General features: G+C 43.7%; 1 protein-coding gene across 3 annotated transcripts in view; it reads left to right on the top strand.

Moving 5' to 3' along the window:
* Positions 1-13414, top strand: part of DIP2B (disco interacting protein 2 homolog B) — a 175324-nt gene that overhangs the window by 151944 nt on the left and 9966 nt on the right. For all 3 annotated transcript variants that reach the window (XM_035103799.2, XM_035103797.2, XM_035103798.2), the window contains 11 exons: positions 1206-1320; positions 2577-2778; positions 3526-3635; positions 4729-4809; positions 5295-5418; positions 6890-7011; positions 8211-8322; positions 8949-9058; positions 9973-10103; positions 11023-11191; positions 12385-12555. In XM_035103799.2, coding sequence (XP_034959690.2) covers positions 1206-1320; positions 2577-2778; positions 3526-3635; positions 4729-4809; positions 5295-5418; positions 6890-7011; positions 8211-8322; positions 8949-9058; positions 9973-10103; positions 11023-11191; positions 12385-12555 — 1447 coding nt within the window. The remainder of the gene's footprint in view (positions 1-1205; positions 1321-2576; positions 2779-3525; positions 3636-4728; positions 4810-5294; positions 5419-6889; positions 7012-8210; positions 8323-8948; positions 9059-9972; positions 10104-11022; positions 11192-12384; positions 12556-13414) is intronic.

Raw genomic sequence — 13414 nt, 5'->3', positions numbered from 1 at the left:
GAGATGGCACCTGTTTAATTATCTGATGGTGCTAAAAAGTTGCATATTATACAGGCATGTCTGTCGATGGTGTCTAATGGATCCCTCTCACAAGGAATGATCACCATTTTTCTTCTAAAATTCATTATCCAGTGGCATGTAATTAGAGACACACACAAATGCAGAACTTTTTTGCTACGAAAGTTGACACTCCCTTGTTATGCAGTATGGATTTTGTTTTATGAGGGCAGAGGATGGTGACACAAAACATGGTGAAAGTCCTTGAGATATTTGCATTTGCTTCCCATTGTTCCTTTCCTCTTGTTTCATGCCTTTTTGCCATGATGCTGCTTATATCCTTTGCCAACTTATACCACCTCTGCCAACCCAGTTACTTTTCCTACGCTAAGGACCGTTGAGCATACTACATGGTGGGGAAAAGCCAAAGTGATCACTGATAGGTAGCGGCAACACACATCCTGGTTCTCAGTAATGAATGTAACTGTAGGGTGCTTGTGTTTTCAAACATCTGTTTATCTCAGTCCCTTTTAGATGTACACTTAAACATGCAATGTATGAAGCAGCCCCTTTTTCCTCCTTAATCCATTTCTTTTTTCTGGACCATCATTTATCCTCCTCCTAATTGCACTGTTTAATTTCACTTTGCCTTCTCCTCACCACTCCTTTCTTAAAACCTACCACTGTTCACCTTTGCTTGTTAGGTCTATTGAGCAGTAATAAACTGTTCATACAGAAGAGACTTGGAAGTTGACTGCTACCCTACCCCTACCCCCCAATCCCACCCTGCCAGTATTGTCAGTATAAATTATTCCAGCATGGATGATACCCACTGGCCAGTGAGATGTCTGAAATCGCCTTGAATTTTGTTTAATTATCATCTTTGCCCGCATTCCATGGTAATCAGTATTGTAGGCTGTCATGCGCTTGTTATAAACACTTTCTGCCATAAATTTTGCAGATGTTCCAGATTTGGGTCATTGCACAGTGGAGGGAATAGTGAGGAGGACGGGGAGCTGTAAAGTGTGTGTGACTGTAGGATGGAATTTCTGGTTGCCCTAAAAGGGGGTGGGGCGCTTTGTGGCCAGGCTCTGTGATATCTTTCAGCCTACCGTGTTCAGATATCACAGACTCTGCTGTTTCATTTTACAGACATGGTTACACCAGCAAAGAATGCATGCTACAGCACATCTTCTGTTCCTTTTTAGGATTGCGGTATTCTCTGTGACTGTGTTCTACGATGAGAGGATTGTGGTGGTGGCTGAACAACGGCCAGATGCTTCAGAAGAGGACAGTTTCCAGTGGATGAGCCGTGTGCTGCAGGTTAGAATGTCCCTGAGCTAAATTGGTCCCTCTCTCTTGATGGACTGGCATCCCATAGGAACAGAAGCAGCTAGTAGTGGCCCATGCTTTGCCAGACACACCGAGGAGTCTGTGGTTGGAGTTTCTAGATCAACAAAGTGGAATGCAATTGGTAGAGATGGCCAACTTCTGTATTCTTAAGTACCACTACATGTTTATTTTTACACAAAGCAGCCTCTTCTAAGGTGGCAAGAAGCAAAATAAATTCAGCATCACTCAGCAAAAAGTGATTCACATGTTCTTGGGTGCACACATGGAATTGATGATGATGATGATAATTGCCTATGTCACACCTATTACATATAGAAACAGAAACGGGTATAATATTAAAATGTAGGGTACCTCTTAGGCAAAGCATTTTATTGTAAATGGTTAAAATTTCATAAGGCCAACCAAAGGGAGCCCATGAGTAACAGCTGTTAAATCCAGCTTTCAGTATTTTTTAAAAAGCAGTTGTGTATATTTATTCAGAAGTGGATCTGTGTATATTTATTCAGAAGTGGATCTCATTGTCCAAAAAAAAGCTCAATACCAAGTAAATGTATACAATATAGGAGTGCATTTCTTTGTTTATTTTTATTTTGAATTATGGCAAAAGTGTGTGGGATTCAAAAACAAGGAGCGATGCAAGAAACAAACCCAAAGCCACACACATATCTTGTTTCTCTTACTGTTATTAACATATTTGCATAAGGTATCCCCTAAAGTCATTTTTAAAAGTAATCGTTTCAAAATAAGGGCAATACAACGTGAAGGTGTGTGTTTTTATTGAAAGGGAGAAATGTTTTCAATGCACCCAGGAGCTGAAGATCACTGAGTGTCCATGCACACAAGGTTAGCAATCCCTCCCCTATCCCACCTGTAAAGGGGAAAACATAATGTAGGCCTATTTCTTCAACCCCACACCTTATACCCCACTCCCCCCCCAAAAAAGCTTTACTGTTTAATATGTTTTCATTGTAAATTAGGAGTGCAGAAAGCTTCCTGTGAGAATGTGGCCTGCCTTGATTTCTAACTGCCTGATAACTGACCGTTGTTTCTTAGCCCAATATCTTACTTGCAAAGTAGCAGTGACCATTAAGCTTGTGATATATTTACATTGTAGCTTTCAGTGATGGGTTTGCCAGCATCTCTTCTAGAGCTGCCAAGGTAATGAATTGAAGCGATTCACAATTAAGCTGCGCTGGAAAGTCATCCTCTTGCTTTCTTATTCCTAGGCGATCGACAGCATTCACCAAGTGGGAGTATATTGCCTCGCTCTTGTTCCAGCCAATACTTTGCCAAAAACTCCTCTGGGAGGGATCCATATATCTCAGACCAAACAACACTTCCTGGAGGGGTCACTGCACCCGTGTAACATTCTCATGTGCCCACACACATGTGTGACTAATCTGCCAAAACCCAGGCAAAAACAACCAGGTAATTGTGTGAGAAAACATGACATTCTTTTTTTAAAAAAATCCACACTAGCAACACAGTCCTATAAATGTTTATTCAGAAGTAAGCCTCGTTGAGTTCAATGGGACATATTTAGGAAGGTGTGTTTAGGTTAGGACTGCAGTCCAGTTTGGACTGGAAGCTTATTCTTGGTTGAAATGCCTTCACTGATATTGTTCATGAGAAAAGGAAGGCCTTATAACTTCTTTTCAAGAAAATTAACGGATGGAACTTTATTTGGGACAGAACACAGGGATGGGGTAGTGCCCCCCACCCACCAAAAAAAAAATCTCTATAATGAATACTCTGAAATGAAAACAATTTATTTTTCATGAAGTAATTAAAAGATCTCAGAAACCTGCTCTGCAGTAACCTGGAGCATGGCTTTCAGTGTGGCTGCATATTTTCTGTGCAGTAGTGTTCCTGTTGAGTACAACAGGCACTCATTATCTGCACTTTCTAGAAGAAATTGAAGATATTTTTGTTTTGGACAGGCTTTCCCAGAAGCATAAATGGGTCTTTGTCCTGAGTGTCTATTTTGCATTGTTTTAGGTTTTTTAAAAAACGTATCTGCTGTGGTTTCCTCCCCTATAAGGCTCAGTCTCGTGCCTTATTCTTTCGAATCCTCTTACCAGGGTGGTGCCTAATTTAGTTCCCTTCCTCCCATACTGCTTTTGTACACAACTGTGTGATTTTTGTCTCTTACCAAGTGTTTGCTGCTGCCAACAGGTGTCGGCCCCGCCTCTGTGATGGTGGGGAACCTGGTTGCAGGGAAGCGCATTGCACAGGCCTCTGGGAGAGACCTTGGACAGATAGAAGAGAATGATTTGGTGAGAAAGGTGAGCTTCTGTTGCATGCTATCCAGACTTGCTACCTGGATTGGAACCGGGCGATCCTATGCGCAGCTGCTTTCTTGTCAAAAAAGTAGTACAAAAGCCTTTGCAGGCTAGCGGCCAAAGTGGAAAACGGCATCACGGCGATGATTTGTATGCACATGCTTTTCTCCTGCCCATTAAATCTTAAAGAGTCAGGAGAGCCATTTATCACTCTGGTTTGCTCAGATGTAATTGCTGGTTTGCCTAGCCAGGTGGCTACAGGCCTAGTCTAAGTAGGGGTTGTATCCTCCAGCAGAGTGTGCTCTATCATTGAGAGGGGGGAGAGAATCCTAGAATCCTAGAATTGCAGAGTTGGAAAAAAAAACCCTGAGGATCCTCTAGTCCAACCCGCTGCAATGCAGGAATGTGCAGCTGTCCCATATGGGGATCGAACCTGCATAATTGGCATTACCAGCACCACACACTAACCAACTGAGCTATACAGAGTTTTACATAATTTTGGGAAGAGGGTTAGGATTAGAGATGGAAAGGCCTGGAAAAAATGGGGGGGGGGAACCAGATTTTTTTTTCCAAATGGAAAAAAACAGCTTTTGGGAAAAAAAACTGGAGGAAACCTGGTTCCCCCCCCAATTTTTCCAGGTTTTTTCCAGGCCTTCCCATCTCTAGTTACGATCATAACAGCTTTGACACGTGACACTTTTTTTCCAAACTCCATGCTCTCGCCACACTGCAGAGCTATTAAACAAAGAAGGTAACCACACATTGCCCCAGTTCCCTGTGGCTTCCTTAAGCTGCTTAAATCAGAGTCTCTTCTGGCTGTGTTTCCTCTGGATACTTTGCAGATGTCTGTTCAATGTTGACCCCAGGTAGTCAGTCCCACCTAGCCTGGCCCCACAGCCTGTGCTTAGGTCGCCCCTCTGGGATCTCCCACCACACACCTAAAACAGCATTGTTCTGCCTCTCCACTCCCATCCAGTGGGTGTCATATATCAAAGAAGCCTGGGCTGATCTACGGAGGACCATCTCCCTCTTTGCACCAGTGCCCTGCCACATCTTTAGGTTGCCTTTGCAGCTTAACAGTTTCTTTTCCTTGCAGCATCAATTCCTGTCTGAGGTGCTCCAGTGGAGAGCGCAAGCAACGCCCGAGCACATGCTTTTCCTCCTGCTCAATGCAAAGGTAGGGATGGGGGTTGGTAACGTATGAATAATGCATTTAGCAAACTTTTATGTGCCTTGTACTCCCTGTAGAATAGGGGCACAGCTGATACGTGTTTCTTCCACGTTTTGGGGTATGTGTTCAAGCTTAAGGGTTGTGTGCATTGTCAGCTGAGGTCAATGCATTTGCTGGGCTCAGACGGTTAGTCACATAATGGAAGAGGATGGGTTCATGATAAGTTTAAATCATGATAATCGGAGATAGAAACCAGGAGGTTTCCATGCATCCTCGGAGTGTGGAATAGTCATCATTTGCCCAGTCATGGGGCTGTGTTAATAAAAGCATCATCCCCCTAAGACTCTTTGCACATTGCAGTTTAAGTGAATTGAGAAAGTGATCAAGTGGTCCTCCAGAGACCAGCCTGTATTTGTTCAGATATGTTTCCAAAGCACTCTCTTCAAGCACCATGCATTTGTTTAGAGGATGTTTCTTTCTGTCTCTTCCAGGGGGCCCCTGTCTGTACAGCCACCTGCCTGCAGCTGCACAAGCGAGCTGAGCGAATCGCATCGATTCTGTATGAAAAGGGACACCTCAATGCCGGTGATAACGTGGTGCTGCTCTATCCTCCTGGTAAGCAATGCCTGGGGTTGTTGGTGGGGAGTTTCACAGAATTCAGTACATCCTGTTACCCCTTAAAACGGCAAAGCTTTGCTGTGCCCTGGAATGTAAGGAGTGCATTATGATGTGCAAAACTGAGGTGTCTGGTATAGCAAATTCAAATTTGGGGAAGATCATGTGAATTGTAACAGGAACTCTTCTTCAAGTGATGAGAAGAGTGCAACAAATGTAACTTGACCTGTAGAAAACACAACCTGAAGAAAGAGAGGATGCACATGCTTTTGTAAACAGAAAATCTGTAATAAAAAAATATTTTTAAATTAAAAAAAAGAGAAAGATGAGAAGAATGATCGAGGGGATCTTTTTGTTTGCACTTCAACTCAGGTCAAATAATGTTCTGTTTTCATTTCTCAACAAGTTTAGGCCCAGGAGATGATGTTTTATACACTAGGGAAGTTCAGTGGTAGTTTGGACAATGGGCATTTTAATGATTCTCAATCCTCTGTTTCATTTTCCCACTTGCACCCCTTTCTGGCTTCTGAATGTCCACACACCCCAATCAGCAAAGTTTTCCAGGGTTTCTGGGTTGCTTAGCTCCGATAGGCAGAATCTTGTAGTGAGAATCCAAGCCTTTCCCCCCCATTGTGGCTTAATACTGCTTTTCACTGTGACAAATAATCATATTGGTGATCCCAGTCTAGATCTGCTACATTTTGTTCTCCCTTGCTTTGCCAGATTATTTTGTGTAGTGATTCACTCAACAAGTTTTTACTGCATTCCTAGTGTCAATTAGGAATGGGTCTTCATGGCAACTTCTTTTCCTCCTCTTAAAATTTCTCTCTTGCCTTATCCTGTCTGCTGCCACCAGTTCGCCTGCGTGGCTTGCATTTCCAGCTTAAGCTGTGGGTGAGGAGTGTTTTGCCCTCCAGAGCGGTGACTCTTTTTCAAGGGCGCTTCCAGCCAAAGGAATGCGCATGGCAGAGAGTTCACTCTTTATCGTCAAAGATAACACAGCTACTCCCAAAGTCCACGCTCTATGGAGCAGTTGCAGCAAGTGGGATTCACTCCCCTTGCACCAGTTTATGTACCTTCCCAAAATGGGCTGCACTCATGTAGCGAGAGACTACACCTGCATGGAAACCTCCTCTGCTCTTCCTGCTTGAATTCTATCCTGGTTCTCAGAGACAGTAGTGTAGGAGAGGGTGGGGAAGCACCTGGTCCTTCACTTGCCTTGCCTGCCTCTTCCTCCTCAACTCTGAAGCTTCCCCTTGCCTCTGATTCTTGCCTCCTGGCTGGTATAGGCACCTACAAACCACTGCCTGCATTCTCCTGAGTCAGACTCCAACACCACTTCCCCTGCTTCGTGTTTGTCAGCATCCTGCCAGTCCCTGCCGGTCTTTAAGGTGTTTGCAGCAGAAAAAGATGGCCATCAGGTGGAGGATGTTGAGCTACTTCTCTGCTATATCTTCCTGTGTTCTTGCAGGCATCGAGCTCATTGCAGCATTTTATGGCTGCTTGTATGCTGGTTGCATCCCTGTGACTGTCCGGCCTCCACACGCTCAGAATCTCACTGCCACTTTGCCCACCGTGCGGATGATTGTAGATGTGAGTAGCAAAAAGCTTGAAAGCCGTTTACATCCAAATCAGCTGTTGGCCTTTTATCTCAGAGTAATAAAGTAGCTGTTTCTTGAACGTTAGCTGGTAGAGAGTTTTGTTAAACCCGTGGGAAATTATTTTCTATGTTTGTTGTGCTGTTACCAGTGAAATGCGGTGGGAATACCTTGTTTCTGCCTGATAATTCACAAAACATTAAATGAGTGGGGACAGTTTGCATCTTGCCAGCTAGTTGCCCTTTTATGTTCCAGGTCATATTGTGCATTCACCTTGCTCTTGTCCTTCAGACTTAAGCTAAACAAGAACATCATTGCATTCTAATGTATTCTGTTGCACTAGAATGTGGTATTCTGTTTCATGCTAGTACAATAGTACTTCTGTGGTTGCCGAATCTTGTAAAATACAAAGTAGCACAAGGGCTGGGTGCTTCTCAGGGTAAAGTCGAAGCTGGACAAGAAAAACATGAAACATTTAAGTCCATGAAACTTAAGATACTGGACATGAAACTCAAAATGTGACCTGTAGGCTGGTGAGTTCCAGATTCAAACCTCAGTTCAGCCACAGACTCACTGGGTAGTGTTAGGCAAACCTCTGTCTCTCAGCATTGCCCCCCCCCCAAATCACCTTTAATAGGGCGCTAATAATAATGAGATGCTGTGCAGGCTTCCGCTAAGGAATACTGGGATAATGGCCTCATTCACACAACACACTAAGCCAAATATTAGCTTAGTGAGACTGCCCTGCTCCTCTGCAGTCCTTTCCGCTGCTGTGCCATGCTCAGCTCAGCCTGTTGTCCCAATTGGGACTCGTGGTTACAGCTCTTGGTTAGTGAGGAGAGAGCTTAAGCACATGTCCTGGTTTGGACAATATGCCAAGCCAAAAGTTGGCTTAGTTTGGTGTGGCACGGCAGCTAAAAGTGCCAGGGAGGAGCACAGCAGCTGTAAGCTCCTCTCCAGAGCCTGCATGCTAACACAGTCTCACTTAAGTAACGCTTGGCTTGCCCTGGCCTGGTTTGCATGACACACTGTGTAAAGCACTTTGAACACTCAAAGAAACAGTATATCAATATGTGGTGGTTTCAGATACAACCAAGTTCCTTAGTTTGCAAGCTCTAAATCTCAGGTCACTAATCAGGTTTGCTAATTCTTTGTTTGCTTACTAACAGCAGTCACTTGTTCAATGTGTTTTAGGTTAGCAAAGCTGCCTGTATCCTCACAAGTCAGACCTTGATGAGGCTGCTGAGATCCAGAGAGGCGGCATCTGCTGTTGATGTGAAAACCTGGCCAACCATCATTGATACAGGTAAGAGAGCTACTGGTCTGTCTAGCTGTTCTAGTTACTTGCTAGCCATATTCATAGAGGAGAGGGATTTCTCACCAATACCACAATTGTTGAGCATTCACAGAGAACAGAAGCCATTTAAAGTTTCCAGTTGCTTACTGCCACCTTCAAAATACAAGTCCAAATCTGATTTCACGCCTTAGCTAGGTTCTCAAATGATAGAAAATCATTTGTCGGCTGCTTGTAGCCCATATTCCTTGTGAAGTACTGCATGACAGTCTGTTTACTTAAAACGGGTAGGCTGATTGATGGAATCAGATTAACTTCAGAGTAATCAGATACTTCTGCACCACCCTGGTGATGTGTATGTGTGTGTCCTCACAGGTCATCTTAAAAGTTGAGCCGATTGGCTTCTTATATGATGTGGGTGTTCTCCTTTCCTTTTCTTAGGCAGACTGTTTTCAGAAAATATGTAAACAGGTCCCGGTTGTAATTTATTTGGAAAACAAAGAGACTACCTTGTAAGTGTGTTGCCAAAGGTAGTTCCATTGCGTTCCAGCATCTCCTGCTTGCTTTATTCCCCAAAGAAGCTCATTTTTAAAGACCACATACAAAATTAATCACTTTCATTTTTTTATCCGCTCCAGATGATTTGCCCAGGAAGCGGCTACCTCAGGTCTATAAACCTCCAACTCCAGAAATGTTGGCATACCTGGATTTCAGTGTTTCCACAACAGGGATGCTTACAGGAGTGAAGGTACAGTAGTGTCTCACTAGTCAGTTTTGTGTTTGGGCTCCTGTTCTATAGCCTGAGCCCTAGATGTACCTTAGGGGCTTTCACATCTTTTGCTGCAAGATTATGAATACATTGGACTGGCATGTTCCTTAGCACCATACCTCAGTCAATAATTTGAGCGATGTTCCTGATGTTCCAATGGTTTAAATGAAACTAGAAAGAGCTTAGACCACGCAGGAGTTTGTGGCATGCATGCACAGATTAGGTCTCCTTTTGTGCCAGGCTTGCCAGCGGTTTACCACTGCCTGATCCCTGGCTCAGCAGGGACAAAACCAAACCACATTGCAGCATTGGAGAACTGAGCAGTGTTGATGTTAGAGTGGCCCTGTCTGATGCCATGGACTATTTCTGTGACACACTGGGCAGTGAGATGGTCACCATTAGCCTTTGCTAAGCATTTGACATCCTGTGCTGTGGGAGAGCCAGCAGCATCTCAGTAGTCTGAGAATTAGGAGAGCATATTAAAGACTTTGATTTCTTGCTCGCCCACTGCCTGCCTGTGCAAGGCTGGGCAAAAGTCCTTTGACTTCCTGAGCTCCATCGCCCGCCCCCCCCCCCCCGGGTGCACTTGTTTATACCGTGAGGACAGTAATCCCTTCCTGCCTTTCTTAACAAGAGACTTTGAGGGTGTCTATGATGGAAGCAAGGAGCTCTTGATGCTGCTGTGAAGAAAGCAGCACAAATCTGTGCTAAGGAATGATTCTGGGCTTGCTTTCCTGATTTAGTGAAATAGTTAAACTAATGCTTTAAATAATCAGCATCACTTAACCTCATGTTGTGGTTTCTCATGGGCGTACATGTAAGGTTGTATTTATCAGGTTCTTGCTATTGTGCCACTTGGATTCAATAACCTCTCTCTCTCTCCCTTTTTCCAGATGTCCCATGCAGCAGTCAGCGCCCAATGCAGAGCCATAAAACTCCAGTGTGAACTATACTCCTCACGTCAGATTGCCATCTGTTTAGATCCCTATTGTGGGCTTGGCTTTGCACTTTGGTGCCTTTGCAGGTAGGAACCAGGATGCAGTTAGAAGAACGGATAGACTTGTAGGGGGTAGGTCCTTGGCTGGTGTAAACAGGAACACTGGTCTTTGCCTGTTCAAAGGGTCTGATTGGAACATCTGGGGATTTCTCTGAAGTGTATCCACTTCACATGAGTCAGGGGTACGAGTGCACTGCCTCCTAAACAGCAAGCAAATTTCATCCACTACTAGATGTCTTAACATTTTTCTTTGGGCTATTAAGATTGACAGAGGCTTTTCCTTACATCGAAACTGTACAGAGTCAAAATCTCTCCCCCCCCCTTATATCTTTTGTGTTGACACTTTCCCCTTGGGGATTATATGTCTGCAAGGAGATGATGTTCTTAGTTTATCTAGTACAAATAATTTTAATGTAGCCTTCCGGATACACACAAAAAATTTCATTTTAGTTGTTCACGAGCTATTCTAAGCCTGAGACCTACATTTGGTGACTCACTTACCCCAAACATTCATGATCCATGAACCTGCAATGCCCTGTCCCCTGCAGCAGTGCAAACAGCTGAGCCCCAGAAACCCCTAGGTAATACTGAGATCAGATACAACATGGCCAAGGGCCTGTGTGGAGCTATGTAGCAAGGTAAAAAAATTATATAAATATATCTTATAAATAAATGCTGTATAAGAGCCACTGATGCTTCTATGGTTAATGGTCTGAACAATCACAGCAACTCCCAGCTAAGAATGATCTGTCTCAGCAGCTGCTGTATGCCAATAAGCCTGGAATTTGCTTGGATTGAGATACCAGTGGGGGCTGTGGGGGGGGTGGTTTGCATGTGAGCACCGAAGTCGCCACCAGGAGAACAGGTTAGGCAGTGCCAAGTGAATGGACTCCATCCACTTCCAAAAACTGATATATATTCTCTTGTCTGTGATCTTCCTTGGCAGTGTGTATTCTGGTCACCAGTCCATCTTAATTCCTCCTATGGAGCTGGAATCCAACCTTTTTCTGTGGCTCTCCACTGTAAGCCAATATAAAATACGGGACACTTTCTGTTCCTACTCGGTCATGGACATGTGTACAAAGGGGCTTGGGAATCAGGTTGATGTTTTAAAGGTAAGAAGCTGGAGCCCGTTACAGTAGGTATTGGTGGGAATTTGTTTCCATTTTAAAAAATACATTCTGGTTTTCAGACTGTCACAATTGAAAATTTTGATCTCTCTTCCTTTTGTAAGGAGCTTTTTTTTTTCTTACGGTTTCTCTGGCTATCTGGTGTAGCCATCTTTGAAATTCAGTTTAGAAACATCGAGCACAATCAAATGAGAAATTATTCTGCATAAGCACCATTGAAATGAATGGAGAAACTGCACAAGAGCTCTGCTATTCATTTGTGTTCCCGGTGTACTGCCAGTTTAGTTTAAATCTGCGGAAAAGTGCAGTTGATAAGTATTTTAAATAAATAGAGTACAGTATCTAACTCAGAAAAGATAGTGGCATGGGAATGTTAAACACAGCATCTCAGAAGGCAGAAGCACTGCTCTTGAATCTGAGAGTAAAATGGAACCGCATGGTAGATTATGCATCTAAAAGTAACAGATGCTGCTAGTTCAGTCATCTGGTGCAAGATTATTACCTGCTATAGCCAGTTGGTTCATTAAACAAAACTAGTAAGATTTCTGCTGCAGTGGGATCAGAAAAACTCAGCAGCCAATGATTTGCTTCTTAGCATTACTTGGTGTGTTCTGTAAAAATGAGGCCAGTATTCAGGCTTGACCTGCACTCTTTGGTGTCAACTGGATTTTTGTCAATGGTGAGTTGGGAACGGTGAGTCATTGGGCCCCATTGTTAGAACTTTTTTCTTTTTGCTATGTTAGTGTGACCAGATGGATATCTTGCCATTTGCACAAAATGCATATTGTTTTAATGATTACCCAGCAACCCTGATGGTACAAACTGATCTGACTCTTTGAATACAGTTCATATCTTTTGATCCTTCGAGGTGTTTTCTCTTCTGCCATAAAATGCCGAGTGTGCCCTGGACTCCCATATCTGCCTAAAAACTACAGGTTATATGGGAAGGGCAACACTAGTACATTTTGTCCCTACATTTCTAAAGGAGTAGATTGGGAGTATTAAACAGATGTAGCTGTGCCAGTGATTTCCTAGTGATCAGGAGACAGTGATAGCATAACAGAGAACCTAATTATGCATTGCAGGCTACAAAACTGGGGTGCTAAATGGAGGGCTGGCTAACATTGTCCTTGTTTTGCCTTTTAGAAGCTAACTAGTTTCATTGTGTGTATTGGCAGGCAAGAGGCATTAACCTGTCTGGTGTCCGGACCTGTGTGGTTGTGGCAGAAGAGCGTCCACGTGTTGCCCTTACTCAGTCCTTCTCCAAGCTCTTCAAGGACATTGGCCTCTCACCTCGTGCAGTCAGCACCACTTTTGGGTCAAGAGTCAATGTTGCTATCTGTTTACAGGTAACATTGAAGCCTTGTTGGTTTCCTTATTGGGTTTCATGGGGCCCTGCACAGTCGATGTATTCCCAACCTGCAAATGCAGCCTTAGAAGCTTTTGAAGGATGCTTTGTTCTGATTTACACCGCTACTTTCATTGACCTCTCGACACCTTATAGTGTTTTATTATCTAAGAGCTGTTTTTCCTGCTGTGAGCATGAACAGTTACATCACTGCTGAACAATTCAAGAGATCACATTTGCTCCAAGGAGCTTCAGAAAGGTTTTTATCAGTTAATAATAATAATAATAATAATAATAATACAGTCGTATCTTGGTTCTCAAATGCCTTGTGACTCGAACATTTTGGCTCCTGAACGCCGCAAGCCTGGAAGTAAGTGTTCCAGTTTGTGAGCGTTTTTTGGAAGCTGGACATCCTACGCCAGGCACCCCCAAACTCAGCCCTCCAGCTGTTTTGGCACTACAACTCCCATAATCCCTAGCTAACAGGACCAGTGGTCAGGGATGATGGGAATTGTAGTCCCCAAACAGCTGGAGGGCCGAGTTTGGGGATGCCTGTCCTACGCGGTTTCTGCAGCTTCTGATTGAGTACAGGAAGCTCCTGCAGCCAATCGGAAGCCGCACCTTTTTGAACGTTTTTGAACGTTTTCGGAAGTTGAGCAGACTTCCAGAATGGATTCTATTTGGGAACCATGGTATGACTGTAATAATAATTTTATTATTTATACCCTGCCCATCTGGCTGGGTTTCCCCAGCCACTCTCGGCGGCTTACAATACATAAATATTGGTGGGTGACCAGTAACAGATGAAAATCCTTGTGATCTTTTCTTACATGCCAATATGTGTCACACACAGACACACA

This window comes from Zootoca vivipara, chromosome 2 (genome assembly GCF_963506605.1).
Source record: "Zootoca vivipara chromosome 2, rZooViv1.1, whole genome shotgun sequence".
Lineage (NCBI taxonomy): Eukaryota > Metazoa > Chordata > Lepidosauria > Squamata > Lacertidae > Zootoca > Zootoca vivipara.
Note: the sequence above shows the minus strand (reverse complement) of the source record. Positions and strands in the feature narration are given on the sequence as shown.